At 40.5% G+C, this 24,687-nt stretch overlaps 1 protein-coding gene across 2 annotated transcripts in view; it reads right to left on the reverse strand.

Annotated features, from left to right (window-relative positions):
• Positions 1 to 617: 617 nt before the first annotated feature.
• LOC144696695 (protein Wnt-7b) overlaps positions 618 to 24,687 on the reverse strand; it is a 102,322-nt gene continuing 78,252 nt past the window's right edge. For both annotated transcript variants that reach the window (XM_078568311.1, XM_078568310.1), the window contains exons 3-4: positions 12,172 to 12,443; positions 618 to 3,484 (exon numbers count right to left, since the gene is read on the reverse strand). In XM_078568311.1, the coding sequence (XP_078424437.1) occupies positions 3,005 to 3,484; positions 12,172 to 12,443 (752 nt within the window). In that variant the 3' untranslated portion in view covers positions 618 to 3,004. The remainder of the gene's footprint in view (positions 3,485 to 12,171; positions 12,444 to 24,687) is intronic.

Genomic DNA, 24,687 nt, shown 5'->3' on the forward strand with positions numbered 1-24,687 from the left:
GCGGAGAGGAACACAGTTAACGTTTCGAGTCCGAATGACCCTTCAACAGAACATTCATCAGAATGTTGAAGGGTCACTCGGACTCGAAACGTTAACTGTGTGCCTCTCCGCAGATGCTGCCAGACCTGCTGAGTTTTCCCAGGTATTTTTGTTTTTGTTCACAACTTCTTATGTTTAGATGAGTCCTGCATCATATATCTATATCTTTGAGAATGCAGAGAGCTTTTACACAGGATTCACTGATCACTGTGAGTAATTCTGAAAATTTACAGATTATTGCAATCTCCAGTATAAATGGGGCCACAAATATCTGAACTGAATTACTTCTTGTGAGCAAGCAACCCATCATGCCTCTGTCATACTGGAAGCAGAAAATTATTTATAATTTATCTAGAATAATCTACTTGAACTGAGTTTAGTACAATTGTATCATTCTCTGATAGGTTGAATTTCATTTTACAATACCTAAAACTTTTGAAGGTTTGAATCTGTTGAGGATGTGACAGACAACAAAACTCTCACTTCTGGTGTGTTAATACAGAAAGACCTGATTCAAACAAATTCACTAGAAAGCTAATGAACATCTCCTCGAATCATGCTCTCAATCCAAAAAGGTTCATGAAAGGCTGTTTGACATTTAGATATGTGCTATGTCCTATGTCTATGGTCTTGACTGGGGTCTACACTCAGCACTTCCTTTACTTTGTGTTTTTTTTTTGGTCAATTTAATTGAAAAGATTGAATTGTGGAAAGCATAGCAGTAGCGGCAGAAATCTGGCTACCTTCAGTGGTGAATTGGGTGCAAATACAGACTCGACTGGTGTCCTTAATGAAAATGTGCCAGTCATTTTTAGAACTCTAACCTATCAGCTGACACAGAGTGACACCGACATCAATTGTGCCACCATCCGCAGTCAAGTCCATTTGGCACAATCAGATGAAGGATACTGTCAACAGAGGAAGATACCAGAGGCGGTAATTTAAAAGGAAGGAATGTAACTTTCAAAATCGAGGTTGGACAGTGCTTGCACTTGGTCATCAATGAAAGTGTTCTGGTGTAGAAACTGTATGGGCCAAGAGAGGAGGCATAGTTGGCAGGTACTCACTTAAAGACAACTGTAGCAATCATGAGTCATCTCATTTCAATTTCTCAGTCACGCTGTTATGCACAACAGGGCTTCCAGTGTGGCATCAATGCTCTGGAGATGGTTTCCCAGAAGGCACCACATTCAATGCCCAGCCTTGCCCTGACCTCCATGTTCAAGGGATTTCAATTAGAGCATTCAAACAGTGTCTTGGCATGGCTTGTCAGTTGTGGTGTGTGCTTTGAATGGTGTATGTCCCAGGGTGAACAAACTGACTGGGTCTATTCTGCTGCTTGAGCAACATATACCTTCCATTGGCCAAACCTGAAGTGGCAAATTTTTTCCTTTTTGTGATTGGAGATACAAAGTAACAATGGGGACCAAAAGAGGGAACTGTGGGAAGGATGAAATAAATCTACCTCATCAAACTATAAGATTTGTAGGGTTTTAGAATTCGGAGTTAGTCAGTGAACTGTCCACTCCCATGATGAACTTCAATTTGTCAGTCACAAAATGTGACACATCTTGCACTGTAGGCAAAATGAGAAAGCACCTAATGAAACCTACAATGCATTGTATTCCATTTAATGCATGGGGTGAGGGAACAAAGCTACATATAGACCAACCAATGGGCAAATTGCATTATAGTCACTTAGTGAAATGAAATACTTCTATAATAACCAACAGAGTACAACTGCAGCCAAGATCACCTTTTCTAGGATGTCCTCTCTCTGAAAAATGTAACATGACCAGGGATAAGTGGAGAAACAATACGAATCAAATTAAGTATCAATGTATTGACTTGGGTAATAAGATTTCCTTAACTATAAAAAAACATTTTTTGTCAACGATTATGGTAAGCCATACCAGTAGCATATAATATCCCTTTGTCCCCAGAGTCAGGAACTTCCTTTCAAAATAAATTAATTATTTTCAAGAGTATTTGAATCTATGAACACCTTGATGTAAATTTTAAAATTAATTTGTTCACAAGTCCCTCTATATCAGCCTAGTCACACTTCTTGTTAAACTCTTGATGTGTATGCAAAGTAGTTTCAGAGAAATATTGGGGAAATATCCAAATGAATGTGTTATAAGTCAGGAAAGAATCTAACAAGTTTACATTAAAAAAATTACAATATTACTACCCGTTAGTGCTTAGTTTTACTTTCATTCTATAACATAAATAAACTTTTCTTTAAGTATCCAAACAGCTCCAGTGAGACTGGACAAGACACATATTTAGTCATTTTCAAACAAAATGATCTGCACGTCCTCCTGCCTTACACTGAATGTCAGCGCATCATTTCTGGAATGATGCAACTCAGTCATTTCCAGTTCTCAATAGCACATAACAATGTTTGTGTTCCTTTGCCATCTGATGACTCTCCTAGTACTCAGTTCGTCACTTTGCTTCACACATTTTTTATTGGTGTGCGCAAGTATTGTTTTTGTTTCCTCAAAGCATAGGATTGTGCCATAGTTGAGCAGAGTTTCTTGTGGAGAATATGAAAGTGGGGAGAGATTGTAAAGTGCACAGCATTCTGGGAGTTGTAGCTTGTTCACCCACTACTTGCCATACATATATCAATAATACTGCCCATAAGAATGGACTGCAGCTCCCAGAGTGCATTGCAATTGTTGCAGATTTGCACTGGTATTACGTATGTCAAATTGCATCTGACTCCTCTTTTATGATGATCATGAGGTGGAAACATCAGCCAACCTGCAACATCCTTTTAAGCAAAGAATGCATTTTTTTAAAAGTAGATACGACACTGATGCTGTAGTAAATTGGTATTAAATTCCATTCTTCTTTTGTTGACTCCTCTTTTCTTTCCTCTCCGTTTCTCTTTCATTGTGTCTCTTTTCCCCCTAGCATGAAGTGTTTATCTTTTTTTTTTGTCAGGGTAACTTCCTCATTTGCAGGTGAAGACTTCAGTCCTTTCACTGCATGTGTTGCATTTGACGAAGCAGCACCAATGGAACTTGCAGTTGCACTGCCACACTTTGGTATACTGGTGGGTATTGTAACCTCGACCACAGCACATCAGGTCGCAGCCATCTCCATGATGAGAGGTGCGATTACATAATCTTCCCTGTGTGCCTACACTCCCTGTTGAGCTGTCCTCCTCGCAGTAGTTCGGCGATCGCTCTATATAAACTAGATCTGTGTCCATGGGCTTTCGATAGGTCCTGGGCTTCTTGATTTTAAGAAAGGTGGGCTGCCGTAACCTGGTGGCCCTGACAGCTTCAACATGAACAGCCTCACTGTACTTTTCTTTCAAGATGTATCCAATTTCTCGGAATTTGGGTAGAGTTGTCCAACACGTCTTGGTTGTACACGAACCAGAGACGCCGTGACATTTGCATTCCAATTTCATTCTTTCTTCCAAAATCTATTGAAGTTAGAATAACAAGTGTTACATGTGAATATTAAATCACTGACATTGTGCCCTTTACTAAAATCTTGACTTCAGTTTTGTTTTATTTGAGATTTTGCTCAGTTATAATGAAAAAGTACCTCCGGTTGCCCTGCAGCAAGTATTGCTTTGATGCTAAGGCAAGATTTGCATCACTTGCTTGTTTGTAATCTTAGAGAACGATAAAATATTATTCAGTTCATGTACTTGAACAAGTCTGCTCTGCCAATGTATTGTGTTGTTTTTTCTGTTACTTTGACTTTTGTTTATTCTATTAAAAAAAAAATCACCCTCCATAATTTACAGTAAGACAAGTCTGACTGGATTTGCAGGAAAAAGAACAAGGTTAGGACCAGGACACTAAACAATTAGTTAGGTGGATAGGTGAAGTGTTCCACTTCAGATCCCGATTACAGGCCTGCAGAATTTTAATCTGTCTTTTGCGTTTGGATGTTGACAGACCTGAACTTTCTGTTTTTCTTTAAACCTGCTTTAGATAGATGAGATTGAGTTGAACCCTCAGAATGCCAGTGTAATGCCACAAGTTTTCTCCTACTTGTTGATTCCTTGAAATTCCCCATTCCATCATCACTTTACACAACCATTTCAGCATATTCTTCCTTACCCACCCCCTTTGTCATATAGCTACCTGGTGCCTGGAGTTGCCCTGCACACATGTTTTCTCCATTCTTTATGTTCATTACATTTGATTTAGTAAATTGTATATAGTGAAGCCATCTTAATGTAGATTGGGATTTTCTCGTGAGGGCCCATCTAAAAAGTCCCCACAAGCCCTTTAGACTAATTTTGTTTAGTGGCTGGTTAATATGATACCTTTTGAAGCTGTTTGACTTGATATACCTAGTGGCAGCATCAAGGTACTAAGGTACCACAGTTATGCTACAAAATAAAGCTGGTCTCCTTTCCCAAATCTGTGAACAGCATTCCTTAATGCACATAGCAGGAATGGTTCAGTTTCCCACGTCAGCCTGCCCTCCATGTTTGAGGTACTTGTACACTGGCAACTGCAGGACCAGCGTCTGTCCACCAGCTGCTAAATCACAGCTACTTAACCCAGCAGCAGAGTCATGGATCCACAAAAAACTGCCACTGGAATTAAAGAGGCCCATTTAGCAGTTTAAGCTAATCTCCCAGAATCTAAACTAAACAAGCTCCACAAACCGTCTTGCAGTAAATAGCGTTAGCACTGTGATTGATCCTTTAAATCTCAGGTGTGTTGAGGTACGTGACAACAAGTGAGAAAAAGCTTGTGTGCTCTAATGAATTCATAAACTTCTAGGCTGCACTAAGGGACAGAAAGCTAACAAAAGCATGATGCTAAGTCTTTTAATAGGATCAACTTGTTCTCTCACATCACAAACCTGCGTCTTTAACACAAGGTTCAGGGTGAGCCGGTTTTGCCATTTACTTCAGCTGACTAACTTCTATCTGCTTCCCACCCCCTTCCCCTGTTGACAGTTAAGAAGTTTCAACTGGTATTTAGAATGTTACTTTTTTTTGTTTCTGCTGCTTTCTGTTGACAGTCAGGAATGTGGAATATGTCTTGAGGAATGTGAAGTTCTTTTTTTCTCTGTCCCTTTATTGCTGGTTAAGAATCGGTTCTTCAACCCACTCGTCTCTTTGCCAGGAAACCAATGACCCCTGGCTAGCCAATCAGTGGACTCCAAACAGTATATTAATATGACCTAATACTAGTTAGAATATGCACATTTCAACTGGAAATGATTTGGCATCTGAAATAATGGGATAATAAGTTAATTATGACATAAGTTGGTTAGCTAATAAGCAGGCTGCAATGTATCCCTTCGCTTTTCCTATATATATGTTGATTGTTTTACAACCCTGAAGCTGCCCATGGCATAGTACCATCCAAACTAAATAAATCCCACCCCAAATAAATACAATAGTCAAGTACCCACTGTAAAATTATACATGCCCAGTCTGCAATGGGTGTGTAAAGATTGTATTTTTAGCTCTTTAAGTACTAGGTGGGAATGTCCATGCTTACATGCACTTAGCTGACATGGCGAAGTTCAAACAAACATCTGCACTCCAGTAAATTGTAAATACAAAATTATGTTACAGATAATTTCTCCTGTAACAGATATTGACATTCTGAAAGTTTGATAAAAAAAATTTGAAAGGTTTGATTCAATGCTACTGCGTCCAATGAAGGCAAGTCAAAACTCACATTGTACATGGCTCTTATTGTCACATTTGCTGGACAGCCAGCTGTAAGTTAGGTTAGCTAACGGATTGACTAGCCAAACCAAAGGTGCACAAGCCAAATTCCTGCAGGATCAATGGTATGAATCTCATCCTGTGTTCTGTAACTGTAGCCAGTGGCGAAAAAACCCTTAGCTAAAGATAGGCTGCCAGCAAATAGCAGTAATGTAGCTACTGTTAGAATTCATGAATCTTTCTTCAGAAAGTACTTTCGGTTGAGCACCCCTTTCATTGAAACTTTCATGCTAACATAATCCTTCAACTGTTTGTAACATTTCTAACTGATGCATCTTTTGTGTATGCAAGATTTACTTTTGCCCTCCTTCTTTCATATCCTATTCTACTGTGATATTTCCATCTTCACACCCTCTCCCTTGAGACAGAACAGTGGAACTTACACTTCACACAGGCACTGTTCTTTTCTCTCTCTAACACCTAACAGGAGGCTTGTATGGAAAAAAATTTGTATGTGTATCATGTCTTTCACAACCACAGGATGTCCCAAAGCACATTACAGTGAATGAAGTACTTTTGAAATATAGTACTGTTGTAATGTACTTTGAGACAAAATTAACAGTTACTTGGGCAAATATGGATTAATTAAGGAAAACCATCTGAAATAGTTAATGGCAAATCATGTTTAACTTGCTTGAGATTTTTTGATGAAGTAACAGACAGGGTAGATGAGGGTAATGCGATTGATGCAATGTGCATGGACTTCCAAAAGGCATTTGATAAAGTGTCACATCACAGGCTTGTGAGTAAAATTAGAGCTCATGGAACAAAAGGGTCAGTAGCAAATAAAAACAGGAATTGCTGGAAAAACTCAGAAGGTCTGTTAGCATCTGTGAAACAGAGTTAACATTTCGAGCCTTTATAACTCTTCTTCAGAGTCATACAGACTCGAAACGTTAACTCTGTTTTTCTCTCCACAGATGCTGTCGGACCTGCTGTGTTTTTCCAGCATTTTTGTTTTTATTTCAGATTTCCAGCATCCGCAGTATTTTGCATTTATCTTGGGGACAGTAGCAGGATGGATATGAAATAGGCTGAGTGACAGGAAACAGAGTAGGGGTGAAAAGTTGTTTTTTGGACTGAAAGAAAGTTTATAGTGGGGTTTCCCTGGAGTCGGTGTTAGGACCCCTGCCTTTCTCGATATGTATTAATCACCTAGATTTAGGTGTACAGGGCATATTCTCAAAAATTTGTGGATGGCACATAACTTGGGAGTATTGTGAACTGTGAAAAAAGATCGTGCTAGACTTCAAGAGGACATGAACAGGCTGGTGAAATGGATGGACAAGTGGCAGATAAAATTTAATACAGAAAATTGTGAAATGATTAATTTTGATAGGAAAAATAAAGAGGCAAAATAAAAGGTAGAATTTTAAAGTGGGTGCAGAAGCAAAGGTGGCAGGGCAGGTTGAGACAGTGTACTGGATCCAGGGCTTTATAAACAGGAGCGTGGAGCAGAAAAGCAAGGATATTATGATAAACCTGTATAAAGCAATGGCTTGGTCTCTACTGGAGTATTGCATCCATTTCTGGCACCACACTTTTCAAGGATGTGAGGGCTTTAGAGAAGGTGCAGAAAAGATTCTCCAGAATGGTTTTGGGATGAGGAACTGCAGTTACATGGATTTTTTTAAATTTATTCACGGGATGTGGGCTTCGCTGGCTGGGCCAGCATTTATTGCCCATCCCTAATTGCCCTTAAGAGGTGGTGGTGAGCTGCCTTCTTGAACTGCTGCAGTCCATGTGGTGTAGGTACACCCACAGTGCTGTTAGGAAGGGAGTTCCAGGATTTTGACCCAGCGACAGTGAAGGAACGGCGATATATTTCCAAGTCAGGATGGTGAGCGACTTGATGGGGAACTTCCAGGTGGTGGTGTTCCCATCTATCTGCTGCCCTTGTCATTCTAGATGGTAGTGGTCGTAGGTTTGGAAGGTGCTGTCGAAAGATCAGGATCATTGCAGGAGTTCCCGCAGTGCATCTTGTAGATGGTACACACTGCTGCTGCTGTGCGTCGGTGGTGGAGGGAGTGAATGTTTGTGGATGTGGTGCCAATTAAGCGGGCTGCTTTGTCCTGGATGGTGTCCAGCTTCTTCAGTGTTGTGGGAGCTGCACTCATCCAGACAAGTGGGGAGTATTCCATCATACACCTACTTGTGCCTTGTAGATGGTGGACAGGCTTTGGGGAGTCAGGAGGTGAGTTACTCGTCACACGATTCTTATCCTCTGACCTACTCTTGTAGCCACAGTATTTATATGGCTAGTCCAGTTCACTTTCCGGTCAATGGTAACCCCCAGGATGTTGCTAGTGGGGAATTCAGTGATGGTAATGCCATTGAATATCAAGGGGCGATGGTTGGATTATCTCTTGTTGGAGATGGTCATTGCCTGACACTTGTGTGGCACGAATGTTACTTGCCACTTGTCAGCCCAAGCCTGGATATTGTCCAAGTCTTGCTGTATTTGGATATGGACTGCTTCAGTATCTGAGGAGTCGCGAATGGTGCTGAACATTGTGCAATCATCAGCGAACATCCTCACTCCTGACCTTATGATGGAAGGAAGGTCATTGATGAAGCAGCTGAAGATGATTGGTCCAAGGGCACTACCCTGAGGAACTCTTGCGGTGATGTCCTGGAGGTGAGTTGACTGACCTCCAAAAACCGCAACCATCTTCCTTTGTGCTAGGTATGATTCCAGCCATATTGAAGAAGTTGGGGCTGTTATCCTTGGAGAAGAAAAAGTTGAGAGGAGATTTGGTAGCATTATCAAAATTAAGAGAATTGTAAAGAGGGGTCTGGACAGAGTAGATAGGGAGAAACTGTTCTTGTTTATAGAAGGATCAAGAACCAGAGGTTACCAATTTAAGGTGATTGGCAAAAGAAGCAATGACAACATGAGGAAAGATTTTTTTAAGCGGCGAGTGGTTAGGATCTGGAATACTCTGCCTGAGAGCTTGGTGATGGCAGATTCAATCGTGGGCTTTCAAAAGAGTATTCGATAGTTATCTGAGGAGAACATATTTGCAGGGCTATGGATTTTATGTTGGTGGGCCTTAATTGGCCTGCCCAGCATGATGCCCGCCCGGTAGTGCTCAGCGCTACCTGTGCGGGCAGAGGGAGGAGGGAGAGTCGGGGCATGCACGTGAAAGAGCACAGAAATCTCCCTGAGGCACGGAGCTGCCTCGAAGATAAAGTTCAAAGTGAAAGTTTGTAAAAAAGGAAAGATAAAAATTATCCAGACATGTCCCCTCATGTGACAATGTCACATGAGCTGGGACATGTTGATGAAGTGTCAAAAAAAATTTATTCATTTGGTAAAACCTTCATTAAACCTCATCCTGCCCGTGGCTGAGGTTTCATGCAAATCGCGAAGGGCACTTGGGCTCTTCGCCTGCCTGCCAACCCTAAGGTTGGACGGACAGCCCTGTCAATTTGGTGAATTGGCTCATTAATGGCCTTAACAGGCCTTTGACAGTTCGGCAGGCATGCAGCTGACTCCGGTGCACGCCACCAAACGAAAGATTGGAATGAGACGTGGTGACGTCAGGACACACGCCCGATGTCGCCAAAGGTAATTTTACGCCTTGGCGTGTGGGGGTGGGCCCCGCATGCCGAAGAGAAAATTCTGCCCTATGATTCTATGTGGTTGGTGATGTTTTTGAGAGACATGATAAGAAACTATATAAATACAGCTTCTTTCCTTGAGATTCAAATCCAGCTCTTCAATCCCTGAATAATTGGATTTAAACCCTTATTACAAGCTGCTGAGCATGCTCATCTGATAAAATACATTAATATTAAGCAGCTTGGCACCACGGCAGTACATTTTATGATCCAGAGATCACAAGTTGTAATCCTAGGGCAGCTTAACAATCAAATCTATCTGTTCTATTTGTGACCAATATTTAGCTCTATGCCCCTGTTTGGTATAGTATTACATGATATTGGGGCATCCCATAATGAGAGGGTGTGAAAGACTGAGCAGTCTTTGCATTGTGAAAACTAAGCAAGTAATCCTGATCCTGAGCTAAATGGAGCAGTGAATTTAAATGTTGGTTGCAGCTGGCTTTTGAATGCAGGTTCTCTGGACTGATTGTCAAACACCACCTCCACAATGGGGATCATGTCATAACCAACACCTTTCAAATACTGTTGTAGACTTATAAATATGGTGTTTCAGACTGATGGAAAGATGGTTTACTGATGTAATCAGGCCAGGGGCTGAGCAGAGTGCCCTAAACAATATGATGCGTGGTGCATTTCTGGTGTAGACTGAGCATGCACCCCTCCATATTGTGATCTGCAGTGCTGTCTTTCACTGAGAAACAAGCACTGTGTAATCAAATTGGCAGGCTATTAGGTTCTGGTGGTATAGATTGAGGGACATGTATTGGTCAGAACATAGGGAGAACTCCTGCTTTTAATTAACTTGTACTGGGTGGTCTTTTACATCTAACTGAGGAGGCAGTCCTTGGTTTAATATCTAATCTAGAAAAAGGCACCTCCCACAGTGTAACATTCCCTCAGTACTACACTGAGGTGTCACCCTGTATCAGTTCTAGAGTTGCGCATTTCTGTCTCGGAGGCAAAAATGTTACCGCTGAGCTATCACCAAGCAGATCATTTTGAAATTTGGGATAGAATTGTTCTGATTTTATATTAGATAATTAGAAATATATTCACTTTTTAAGAATTAGATTCATAATGGTAATTTTAACAATCTCAATTTAATCAATTACAAATGTCCCATTAAAATCATCTTAACCTCACCCAGAGCTACCAGAGCACCAAAGGCAAAAGGCAAATTTCCAAAATGTGCATAAACACACAAGTCCATTTTGTGTGACATGATTGTATTTTCTCAGAAACTCGCCCTTGGAATTTTTCTGACTTTTAGGGAGAATCAAAGTAAGGTTTCCTTAATAATAATCAGCAAGTCAGGCAACATCTAGGGAGAGAAAAACAGGGTCAACATTTCAGGTCTATGAGCTGTTCTGATGAAAAGTCACAGACCTGAAACATTAACCCTCTGTTTCTCTCTCCACGGATGCTGCCTGACTTTCTGAGTGTTTCCAGAATTTTCTGTTTTTATTTCAGATTTCCAGCATCTGAAGCATTTTGCTATTTTTATTCAGGTTTCCTTAACTATGGTAGGGTGCCAACTTAGCTGATTACACCACTGTACCAAGGATTGTGTGTTCAAGCCCCACTCCAGCTCTTACAACACAGTATCTAGGCTAAGGATCCAATAAAGATGTTGAAGGCCTTCCATATTGTTGGATTTTAAGATGAGATATCAATCCAAGGTCTGCTTGTTTGAGTGGTTGATGCAGAAATTGAAAAATCCTTGGGAACTCTATGAAGTAATACAGGGAGTTTACCTGATGCCTTGGTTAATATTCACTTTTCCACTAACACCAAAAAAGGTGAACCAATTATTAATCTCAGGGTTGTTTGCTAAAGTAACAGCAATCTAATGCAATTTAGTACATGAAAGAAAGACTTGCGTTTATATAGTCTCTGCCACAATTTCAAGACATTTCAAAGTATTTTACAGCCAATGAAGCATTTTTGAAACGCAGTCACTGATGCAATGTAGGAAATTTGGGGTCTTTTGAGTTGTTTCTGGGAGATGTATTAAGGCACCAAATAATTACAAGTCTTTATTTTCTTCTGGCTATCTTCAAATATTAGGTTTGTAATCTGATTAGGTGCTCCCTCTCTCCATCCTTGTGACTAACAAGCCTTTCAGACCTATTTTCAAATTGCTGCTCCTTCCTTGGCCAAATGCCAAACCATCTGCTGAGAATTGTATGGAAGTGGCACAAACTGAGTTGCCCTTTTATATTCCTGCTTTCCTTATGTTGAAGCACCGAATCTCACCTTTGGTTTCAGTTTAAATGTCTTGCAACGATTGTTAAGGGTGGAGGTGGGGCTTGAAATTTTTCCCTCATTTTTGTGTATGTTGGAATATTTACTGCTTCTGTTCAGGTCTGGCACAGATTAACAGAGCTCAAGTCACCCAAATAAGCACTGGAAATGAAGTGAAACTCATATAGGAATTCTTAGCCTGGCTATTGTCGGTCACGAGTCTACAGTTCAAATTATCCTCAAAATAACGGCAATTTGAGACCAATGGCAGGCAGTCTCACTAAGAGAGGGCATAAAGATGGCAATGTGCAGATCATGATGGTATAGGACTTGACATTGCTGAAAAGTTTGAGGGGGCTCTGAACTTTATTTAACACATGCTTTACCTGGAGTGCAGAGATAGAAGAATTTCATCTTAAAGCATCTCACTGATTAGCACAAACACACACAAGAAAAAAAATCTACATATTCATCACATGCATTGAAGTTGAAGTTCTCGCTGTCCAGTGTCTAAAATACACAGATTTTACCTTTCGCCCAGCCTCATTGTTATGCAGATTCATCAGCCTCCTGGCATTTTTTTTGATTTCCCTTGCATCTACGAATTTCCTTGAGAACTCGATTCCATATTTGATGTCTGCAGAGCAGCCTCCCCATTTCCAGCCTTCCTCTTGGTTGTAGTAGCCCTGTTTTTCTCGATCGCAGCCACAGTTACTCAGGTTTCCTTGACTGCATGCAGCAGTCACTGCATGAGCTACACCAGCCGCGGTGATGGCATAAGTGAATGCTGCTTCTCGGCTACCTGTAGGCACAGGATAGCAAACATTAGGACATCAGGCACCTGTGAGCTTTTTTGATATCCACAAAATTATTTTTTGAAAAAAATACTGTTAAAGCTTTAATGAAACTGCATGGCTAATGGTTCGTTTAATCACAGAATATCAAACAGTCAAACAGACTGAATGACAATAGGACATTCTTAGTCTGCTATTGTGGAGACCATTCACTGAAGTTCTTGGAATGTACTATCTAAAATGAAAAGAAACTCTCCTATCATTGGAAGAAAGAGCAGACTTCAATTCATTGATTTATTTATTTAACTAAACAGGCTAGCAGCAAGAGCAGTTGAGGCTGCGTTGATAACCTTTTTGAATAGAAGCTGGGTAAGTTTACAGTTTACAGGGAAAAGGATAATTGGCTCTTGGGATAGATATTGAGTCAAACGATCACTCCACAGGTTTAATGGTTCTACTGCTTTTGGCAGGAGTAATGATGCCCAAAGGACAGCAAACCACTTAGCGTTGTTGATTGTAGAGATGGATCAATATCCTAGAGTTATTTGGCAATCCTCTTTGAGGCTCAGGAAATTTTTAATGCAGAAATTCATCTCTGAAGAGTAAATCTCTGAGTGAAAATCTAAAATGGGTTGCACTGTAACCTGATGTATGCAAAAGAACCTCTCTACATCTCACCGACGACACCCACCATCACCACCACCGCACACCACACCCCCCTCCAACCCACTGAAACAATGTACATCCTAGGCTGTCCTCATGTTCCTCCATCAGCATGTTCAAATGTAATCTCCAAAGAGTTCCTTTGCTGTGGTATTGGTCAGGAACACTGTGTAGTATGAAGGAAAAAATCAAACCCCAGCAAACAAAATATAACAGTAAAGTCTTTTTTCTACACGTTTATGTAGCAGTAATCATAGACTTTGCTGCAGACAGAACAAGACCTGATTTGCTAAAGATGATCTTGGCTGCATTCTCACCATGGGGCACCAATTCAAAGAAATCTCCTTGCATGTCTGAAACTACAGAAGGTCTGTATAAAAGGAGAATTCTTACGAGCTAGACAAATGCCAAATACAACCTAGTGTTTTCTATCCTGCTGACTCCAAGATTTCATTATGTGAATACTAATTATATTAAAAAGTTGGGGAGCCTCATCCAGGCTGAAGAAAAAGCAGGTCGTCATAAAATACAGAGCAGCGTATGTGGTGGGTACGTGGAAGCATAGAATATCCAATTGGTACAAAAAAAAGCCCTTCTCTTTGAGAAGGTAATTCCAAGACAGTAATCAAATTCCAGGATTTGAATCTTATTCCGAGCTCTGACTATAAAATCTAAATGGCTTATCATCACCCAAACACCAGTTTCAGATGGTGATTTCCTCTTCAGTTGTTTTTTTTTAAATGTGCTGCCTTGCTGTGTCATATCAACTAAGAGCAATTTGAAAAAAAAATCATCATTCTAAAAGGTGGATCTATCATAGGTACCTTTCTTTAGAAAATATCTATAGGCAAAGTTAGATAAAGTTAGCAACAAAAGCCCAAAAATGCTGGACACACTCAGCAGGTTAGGTAGCATTTGTGGAAAGAGCAAAGGTATTTCTGTTATTGAACCTTCCTAACAACTGAAAGGTCCTCTATATTCTCTCCACAGATTCTGCCTCACCTGCTGACTGTTTCCAGTGTTTTCACGCTCAGGTTTACAACATCTGTAGTATTTTTCTTTTTTGTATAGAGCTCATTGGTTATCAGTTATATAATAGATAAATTATGTTTCTTTTCTATTTCTCTTCCTCTCTGAATAGTGTTGAAATAGCTATGCATGAATTTGAAAGAGACCTAGGAATTTTAGATTTATGCTCAACATGTCCAACCAATGTAGGGAAACAATCAACAACGCCAATGGAATGTTGACCTATGTAGCTAGAACAATAGGATACAATTCAGGGGAAGTTACGATCAAACTGTGGTCAGGCTACATCCAGAGTACTGTGTCCAGTTCTGGTTTTTGAGGCTCAAAAAGGATGTTCAAGCAGGGGAGGCGGCGCAGAGAACACACAGGAGGCTGATCCCTAGTTTCAAAGGTCTGTGTTATGGGGAACGTCTGAAGAGATCTTGGCTTTTTACCTGGAGAAAAGGTGTCTTAAAGGTGATCATATCAAGAGATATATGGTAGTTCCAGGAATGAAAAAGGTAAATCTGGCAATATTTTAATTAAATTGTAAGAGTGGGATAAGGGAATACAAGTTCTAACTAGTAAAAGGGAAATTTAAAACAGATGTCGGGAATTCTTCTTCGCACAAACAGTGATTAAAATTTGGAATAGATTGCCAGATAGAGTAGCAGAGATGAATCTCTGCAATTGTTTAAGAATTAAATGGGGCTGATGTTTTAGAATCTTTCTGGATGCCTGGTCTAATATAAGCTTTCCTTATCTGTGATTATCTTTTGATTTTGTGTTTAACGAATATTACTTCAAAGACAGGCACAAATAACTTTAGTGGAAGAACTATTTGGAAGACATACTGAACTTGACGGGCTGAGGGAGCTGATTTATCACAAAAAGTTAATAGCATTAATGCAGAGAACCAATTTTCAGGAGTTACTGAATCTAATAGATAAATTAGTAACACGGGATACTAGCTGAAAGTAGTTACTGAACATGACAATGTAAAGGAGTTGAATTAACACCGAGAGGTGGTCATTCATGTAAGAGCATGCATAATTCCCCATTTCTGGCTGAAAGACTATCTGCAGCTGATGATTAGTACAGGTGAAATTTCCACCAGCTAATTCTATGGAATTTCTCAAAACTAATCAAGCAAAACTCAAGGAAGTTAATCCAGCACTGAGAATTTCATGGTTCCTATAGGTGCTGAAACAATAGTATTTGCTAGAATTTGTGAACACTATTCTATATTCATGGAAAAATGTTTTTCTATTACTTAGTTTAAGAGTTGAATTTATTGATCATCTAATTTGTTATAATATTTTGATCTCTTCAATGTGAATCTACGCTCATATTTATGCTTATCCCTGTAATTTCATCTTGTCTTCCTTTCTTCAAAGGAATTCAAAGCATTAATTGCTTCTGATGATATCTACTGCTCCATTTCGGGAGAGAGAAACATCAAATGTCAACTTTGGTTTGAGCCTTTCTGGTTTTGTGTTTGCTACTTCTGCAAGCACAGCTTAATTTTAATTGCTCACAGACAGATGGTGTTCAAGAGCACCAGGAAGGAGATCTAGGGTGGCACTGATGGCCATTACAGGAGAATCAGTGGACAAGGGGGCGGTCTCAGTGGGTTGGAAACCAGCCACTAGCATGCCAAAATTTAAGAAGTGACAAAACAGATGTAGGTGACTATATTTTCTAATTTGCATCAATGAATTAGATCTTGAAATTCAATGGTCATGTTTATAGATGATAGCAAATTATGAGCGGTAACTAATTCTGAGGAGGCAGCTCAGAAAATACGAAATGAGCTGGTCAAAGTATGTAAGTGAGTGGAAGAATGGTAGATGAAATATAATACAGGAAAGTTTAAAGTACTGCATCTAGGATGGAAAAATGGACAATACACATTTGTCCATGAATGGTGTTAAAATAGCTAAGAATTGAGTTGCATGAGATCTGTGTAACAGCAGACTTGACACTGAACATGGCAAGCCACTGAAGTGTTAAATTAACAAAGCAGCTGGAATTTTGAACTCTACAATCAAAACAGTAGAGTACAAAACATAGAAAATCATACTCCAGTTATTTAGTTTGGTGGTCAAACCACACCTTAAATACTGTATTCAGGTACGGTAATCATAGGGATGATATTTCAGGTGCTGGAAGCATAACAGGGAAGAGCCTTAACATCTGAGCTGAGGAAAGAATGGAATAAAGTAGTTTCTTATAGCCTCCAAAGTAGACAATTGGGAGGTGATCTTATAGCAGCGTATAAAATAGTTAATGGTAGATAAAAGTAACTCTGGAACATTATTTCAAAGTGAATTGCAAGTTTCAAACAAGGGGGTAACAGGTTCTCCTCGTAAAAGCTAAGTTAATATGTATATTGAATAAATATTCAAATAGAATAACAGAGGCAAAAGCTTTAGAATTATATAATACTGTATGTAATAAATATTGCAATGGCGAACCTTATGGCCTTGATTTGGCCCTCCTAGCTTAATTGTCCATTATTATCCTTATTCGTATTTACTTGTGATCTTTTAGTTTTATTTGTGCTTTTTCAGGACCTATTATCTCTTCTCAGTCTTCACTAAAGTTTGAATTCCTGGAATTACCTTTACCATCCTTCTCTGAACCCTCTCCAATACAACAGTATTCATACATAACATATATAACAGTCCTTCTAAAGGTAGCATACACAAAATTTCTCACAAGATCTTACATTCTGGATTAAAATAACATTTGTCTTTCAATTAGAAATCCATGCATTAATCTGTTTGATCATTGAAGCAATAAATACAAAGTGGAGTTTTTCAGATAGGAACGGACAATGTGTGGTGTATCAGAATGAGAACATGAGAAGTAAACTGACCAGAATAATAGCATCAAAAAGTTGACTTAGAATGCAGGGGTTTCTTTCCACATTTTAATCATGTATTGATGCTAATTAAAAAGAGGAACATGCGTTTATACAATGCTTTAACAGCTCCTCAGGACACATCAAAGTGCTTCATAACCAATGAGTTCTTACTGAAGTTCAATCATTGTTATTACGTTGTTAACTATGGCAGTTGCAGAATTATAGTTTACAGCACAGAAGGAAACATTTGGCCCACTGTGCCTATGCTGGTTCCTTGGTAAAGCAATAATCCAATTGCACACAGTAAATGAGATGAATCTTTTCTTTTTGTGGTGTTGGTTGAAGGAAAAATATTGGCCAAAACACAGAGAATTCTACTTTGAAAATTGCCGTGGAATATTTTATGTCTACCTGAACTGGTAGACAGTTCCAATGGTTTAAAGTCTAACTATAAACATGGCATCTTCAGCAATGTAGCACTCTGTCAATACTGCACTGAGATATCAATCTCAATACTGTCCTGATGGTGTGGAACGGACTTGAACTCACAACTTCCTGAGATGCTACAAGCTGAGCTTAGCTGGCACTCTCTGAAAGTTCTGAATTTACAAACTTCGAAAGTGTAAGTCAAGTTAATAACTGTTATCTTTTCTCTCTCTGTGAACTTTGTGAAATTAGAGCTGATTTCAAAAAGCAATAAATATGGACTCTATACCTCATTTTAAAAGATAATTTTACAAGGTGGGGCTCTCTGTACAGTCACCCTTCTTGAAAGGAGGGTTTTGAAGGTTATAATATTATGAAAGGGACTTGTCTCCTCAGGTATTGAGTGAAGTCAGCCAGTCCAGTGAAACAGCATGCTCCTGCAGGAAAGTTCTTTGATGCTGCCATGGTAACATGTTCAGTGTTAGACAAGAGTGACAGCAGAGAGATCAAATCTGATGTAAGATCCTATTGTCTGATCTATTAAATCACATGAATCTAGTGGAAACTGAAATTATTAGTAGGATTCTTGTAAACGCAATCAAATTTATGTTAATCTTATATTATGATTGGCTCTTCTCTGGATGAGATGTTCACACGCAACCAAAGTTATTAGCAAGTCTTAAGGATATCGGCTGCCACAAAAGTATTTTCAACCTAAGATGGAATCAGCATTCATTTAAAGCACAAAGATACAATTTTTCTTTTGTTAAAGGAGCCACAGTCCTTAACTCTCTGAAAGTGTGATTGAATAGGAGTGACATTTTATACCTGTGGTGTTAGGATTACCCAGCTAATTCAAACACTTGATTCCTGCTTTTATCGTCCAATCATGCGATTATCCCAGGTAGTGAGCATGAACATAGGTGCACACATCCCGGCAAATGTGAGTGTAGTTACTAAACACAGTGGCACTTGGTCTGTCACAGAACCCAAGGGGTTATGATCTGTCATAAGTGAGTGTATGTTTTGAAATCATAATGGACTCAGCCTGCCAATCACCATTATGATAGATATTGGGCACAAACAACCAAGTATAAGTCAGGTTTACTTTGATTTTCTTGAGCTGTATTACCTTTTCACCAATTGAAAGTATGTTTATAATTATATTTATCCTTTATTACTCTAGTAATTATAGTTTTGGATCTTCCACTGTAGCTTTAAGAATAATCCTGTGTTGTAAGATCACATGATCTGTGTAAACCAATGTGTTAACTGCACAGGGAACCTCTAGGAGAGAACTTTTCTTTAGTTATGGAGTTTGATGCACACAAATAGTTGCTGCTGCTGCCTTGTAAATAAAGTTAAATGGGTTTCCACTAAGAAAAGTTGTCTGAAGATCAACTCTATAACAATTATTGTAGGGGAAAGTTGGAAGTAGGGTGGCAGAAGAGCAATGAGGAATGATGAAAAATAGAATCATAGAAGGGTTACTGCACAGAAGGAGACTATTTGGCCTCTTGTATCTGTGCCAGATCTCTGCAACAGCAATTTAGCTAGTCCCACTCCACTAACCTTTCTCCACAGCCCTGCAATTTTTTTCCCCTTTAGTTACTTATCCAATTTTCTTTTGAAAGCCACGATTGAATCAGCCTCCATCACAAATTCAGGCAATGCATTCTAGATCTTGAACACTTGCTACATAAAAGAGGTTCTTCCTCATATTGCCTCTAGTTCTTTTGCCAATCCTTTAAATTGGTGTCCTCTGGTTCTCAATATTTCCATCAATGGAAACAATTCCTCTCCGTCTACTCTATCCAGACCCCCTCATGTTTTTGAACACCTCTATCAAATCTCCTCTCAACTTTCCCTTCCCCAAGGAGAAGAGCCCCAGCTTCTCTAATTTACCCATTTAATTGCAGTTACTCATCCCTGGAACCTTTTTTGTGAATCTTTTCTGTGCCTTCTCTCATGCTTCCACATCCTTCCTCAAACTGTGGTGCCCAGAACTGGACACAATATTCCAGCTGAGGCCAAATCATTGTTTCATACAGGTTTATCATAACCTCGCTTTTCTAATCTATGTCCCTACTTATAAAGCCCAGAATCCCGTACACTCTCTCAACCCACCCTGCCATCTTCAATGATTTGTGCACACATGCCCCCAGGTCCCTCTGCTTCTGCACTCCCTTCAGAATTGTACCCTTCATTTTATATTGCCTCGCCATGTTCTTCCTACCTAAATGAATCATGGCTTGTGTTCTGTTCGCCATATAATCTCAGTTGTGGCAAAAACACTAAGTAAATGCTGGGCTTTGCTGACAGGGAGGATGTGTTGGAGGGGTAGGTGTGATAGAACTTAACAATTGGTACATCCACACCCAGAAGGAAAAAACAGTTTGGACCAGTACTCTTATTTCACAGTTTTACTGGTGTTCCATTTTAAGGTATACAAGACCAGTTCAGACTATTATTCTTATTTCCCACTTTTTACTGTTTTTTCCTTCTGGGCACATTCCCCATTGATCAGATAATTCCTCTACTCTGATGAAAATGTGCTAGTCGCTCACACAGAAACTCAGCTACAAAGACTCTTGATTTGTCTCCCTGCAACTTGTTCTTCCTTATTATAAACATCAAGAAAACCATGGTTATGGAACAGGGTGTCGTATTTCCTTGATCCCACTAAATAACACCCCGCTGGAAGTGGTTAGCAGATTCTGCTACCTTGAGTCCACGGTGACAGACAATCTGTTTCTTGATGTGGAACTCAATACACACATGGTGATAGCAGCTACCTGCTTTGGCTGACTCACAAAACGTGCATGGGATAACATCAAGCTGACTCTTAAAATCAAAATGCTGAGTTATGAAGCCTGTTTTCTCAGCACCTTGAATGGCTGTGAAACATGGACAACTTATAACTATTAAGAAAGGAAAGTCAACAAATTTCATCTTCACTGTTTGCAGTATGCTCTGGGCATCCACTGGTAGAACAAAATCATAAATGTGCAAGTCCTCTCAAAGGCAAATCTCTCAAGTATGTTGGCACTCATCAAGCAGAGGCGTCTTTGCTGGTTCGGGCACGTTGGCAGGATGGAAGGTGCATATCTAAGTATTTTCTGTCTGGCAAAGTAGCCAGAGACAGATGACCAGTAGGACGCCCAAAGCTCCACTTCAAGGATGCTTGCAAGTGTGACACAAAGGCCTTTAACATCGATTTTCACACCTGGGAGACATTAGCTGACAACAGAGGAAAATGGCTGTTGTAAGGTTGTTTGGTGTCTCATTAAGAGGTCTGGAGGCTTATGTAGTGGAACATAAACTGTTTACAAGTAACAGGCAACTATATACATATCTCCAAGGTATAGCCCTAACTAGGTGCTATCTTAATTCTGACTTCTCTCAGACTCTACACACAGTCTAACATCATGTGACTCTCTACATCATTATGTGGGTGGTACTGTTTCCCAGGCCCGCATTAACCCTTGCGAACACACACACCCTTATACTACGCCTCCCCCAAGTTCTTACCCAAATGTTTTTACAATATAATATTTTCATGTTACCCCCTCTCCCTCAAAGTCTCTGACTTTACAAATTCAGATGGTCTGGAGGCTTTATGACTCCTCCAGATCTTCCTATTTGGAGGAGTGGTAGCCTCAATTGTTTCAGGCTGACTTTTTTGGTTCGGAGTTGAAATTGTAGTACATGGTATTTCAAGTACTCAGGCTTCAACATCTGGTTCATTTGTGCATTCCATAGTGTTATTTTTTTGGTGACATCTTCTTCTTTGATCAGATACCATGGGCTTATCCCATTCCTTCTGGAGTTAATGTTTTCTCCGTTCACTCAGAGTGGACTCTGGTTTTCTTTTTCCATTGTGTCCACCATGTTCTTCCTGGAAGTTGACAGTTCAAAGATGGAACCTTCATTCACAGCCGCCTGCTCACTCCACACTGCCACCTGCTGTTGCAGTTTGGGTATTGTGTTGACATTTTCAAAACGCTTTATTTTCAAGCCTTTCAGCTGCTTCTCAGCCTCCTCTTTCCTCTGCACTAAACTCTTCAGCTTTTGCACCACATTGTGGTGACATGGTCTGCAATCATCTTGTATTTTTGCTTGGCAATTGTCTCCCTCACCCAGGGGTATCCTTGCCCTTTTGGTGCTTTATTGGTGGTGTTCTGTACCTTATTTTAAGGTCTTTGCTCTCCACAATTTGGCTTTTAAAATACTTGTCAAAGGCTTTTAATGTCTTACCAAATATGGTTGAGGATTCATCTATACCTTGGTTTATGATTACATTATTGGCAAATTCACCAAATAAGTACAAGAATGTTTTAACTTGCACTTCCTCTGAGTTCCTACCTAATCCTGATGTACTCCTGTAATCCAAAACTTTTCTTCTCCATGATGCCCAATTTTGCATTTGGTTTGGCCCTTGTATGACCTCAAATTGGTCTGATAGTTTTGATTTACTGTCCATGGCTGTTTTTCAGAACAGGGGAATACAGTTCTAATTTTTTTTTCAAGATGGTGCCCCAGGAACCATTTTTTCCTATTCTTCCACACTTGTTGGGTTTTGGCAGGCTCCTGCTGTGATCCTGGAGCAGTCTGTTAAGCTTTGCAATTCTGCAGGAAACCTTTTAAACTAACAATTTTGGCCAGCGATCTGATCTTGGGAAATCGATTTGAAGGCTATTAGTGTGCTCTGCCTTTCAAGCTTGGCCACAATGTGGTATGGGGCCTGACAAGCTTCCAGCTTGTGCTCCAGAACTTGCCGCACCCCTAGCCAAGCTGTTCCAGTACAGCTACAACACTGGCATCTACCTGGCAATGTGGAAAATTGCCCAGCTTACACAAAAAGCAGGACAAATCCAACCCGGCTAATTACCGCCCCATCAGTCTACTCTTAATCATCAGTAAATTAATGGAAGGGGCCATCAACAGTGCTATCAAGCTGAGCACTGAGGCATTTGCTTAGCAATAACCTACTCATTGACGCCCAGTTTGGGTTCCGCCAGGGCCACTCAGCTCCTGACCTCATTACTTTGGTTCAAACATGGACAAAAGAGCTGAACTCCTGAGGTGAGATGAGAGTGACTGCCCTGGACATCAGGGCTACATTTGACCAAGTATGGCATCAAGAACCCTAGCAAAACTGGAGTCAAGGAGAATCAGGAGGAAAACTTTCCACTGACTGGTTCCATATCTAGCATAAAGGAAGATGGTTGTGGATGTTGGAGGTCAGTCATCTCAGCTCCACAACATCACTGAAGGAGTTCCTCAAGGTAGTGTCCTCGGCCCAACCATCTTCAGCTGCTTCATCAATGACCTTCTTTCCACCATTAGATCAGAAGTAGGGATATTCGCTGATGATTGCACAATGTTCAGTGCCTTTCCCAACTCTTCAGATACTGAAGCAGTCCATGTCCAAATGCAGCAAGACCTGGACAATACCCAGGCTTGGGCTGACAAGTGGCAAGTAACATTTGTGCCACACAAGTGTCAGGCAATGACCATCTCCAACAAGAGAGAATCTAACCATCGCCCCTTGACATTCAATGGCATTACCATCACTGAATCCCCCACTATCAACACCCTGGGGGTTACCATTGACCAGAAACTGAACTGGACTAGCCATATAAATACTATGGCTACAAGAGCAGGTCAGAGACTAGGAATCCTGCAACGAGTAACTCACCTCCTGGCTCCCCAAAGCCTGTCCACCATCTACAAGGCACAAGTCAAGACTGTGATGGAATACTCCCCACTTGCCTGGATGAGTGCAGCTCTCACAATACTCAAGAAGCTTGACACCATCCAAGACAAATCAACCTGCTTGATTGGCACCCCATCCACAAACATTCACTCCCTCCACCACCGACGCACAGTAGCAGCAGTGTGTATCATCTACAAGATGTAATGCAGAAATTCACCAAGGCTCCCTCGGCAGCACCTTCTAAACCCATGGCCGCTACCATCTAGAACAACAAGGGCATCAGATAGATGGGAACACTACCACCTGGAAGTTCCCCTCCAAGCCACACACCATCCTGACTTGGAAATATATCGCTGTTCCTTCACTGTTGCTTAGTCAAAATCCTGGAACTCCCTTCCTAACAGCATTGTGAGTGCACCTACACAACAGGGACTGCAACAGTTCAAGATGACAGCTCACCACCACCTTCTCCAGAGCAACTAGGGATGGGCAATAAATGCTGGCCCAGCCAGTGAAGCCCATATCCCATGAATGATTAAAAAAAAAACTCTAGGCCCAGCTGCAACGTTCTTTCAGCTGCACTGGTTAAACACTTGGTATGCCCTGCCTGATTAGTGCCCTGATTAGTTTTAAAAGATTAGTTCAGCCTTTTAGTGAATTTTCCTCACCCTTTTTGTGATCTGGCTAAGCCTTTTGCATTCGACCAGGTTTGGCAATGGACCTTCACGTGCTCTGGTGGAGTCCTTCTAAGATGTGCAGTGGATCTTTCTTCTGCCCTTTAACCTCCATGCCTGCGATGGAGCTTTTTTAGGCAATCTCCAGCAGTGTCTTCAAATTAGGTGCACTTCACTCAGGTCAGACTGCAGTTTCTTTACTGTTTCATGTCTCGGGATTTTGAGGTCCTTTACATGCTGCCGCCTTGTTGTAGTGTTGCTTGGTGTCTTACCAAGTGCACTGGAGGCTTGTGTGGTTGAACATAAACTGTTTACTAGTAACAGACAACTATATACATAACTCCAAGGTATAGTCCTGACTAGGTGCTAGCTTCATGCCAACTTCTCTCAGACCCTTTCTAAACACAGTCTACTATTATGTGATTCTCCACATCATAATATGGGGGGTACTGTTTCCCCAGTCCCATTCTCTTATTAACCCAAACGCCCTTATACTACAATGGCAACATCATCTGTGGGCCAGCATGATGATCAGTGGCTACAGCAGCTTGGCAACAGGACCGAAAGCAACAACCCACGATGACACCTGATAACCACTCATATGCAACACTTGTGGCAGAACCTGCTTCTTACAAATTGGTCTCTTCAGCCATCAACAAAAGTGCACCATATGAAGCTACCCCATCTCCAAAGATTTCATTTGCTACATCTCCACCATCTTATGCAGTTGGAAGGATGCCGACAACAAACGTTTCCCAGCAGAAGTTTTAAAGCACCACTGGAAAGTTCAAGGATCTTTGAGGCTTGAGGATCAAGAATTACCATAGTCATAGGAGGCCTCTGGTGTTCTGTTTGTGACATCTAATTTTCCTTTTCTTAAACCTGCAGAATTT

The sequence above is a fragment of the Cetorhinus maximus genome, chromosome 22 (assembly GCF_964194155.1).
Source record: "Cetorhinus maximus chromosome 22, sCetMax3.hap1.1, whole genome shotgun sequence".
NCBI lineage: Eukaryota > Metazoa > Chordata > Chondrichthyes > Lamniformes > Cetorhinidae > Cetorhinus > Cetorhinus maximus.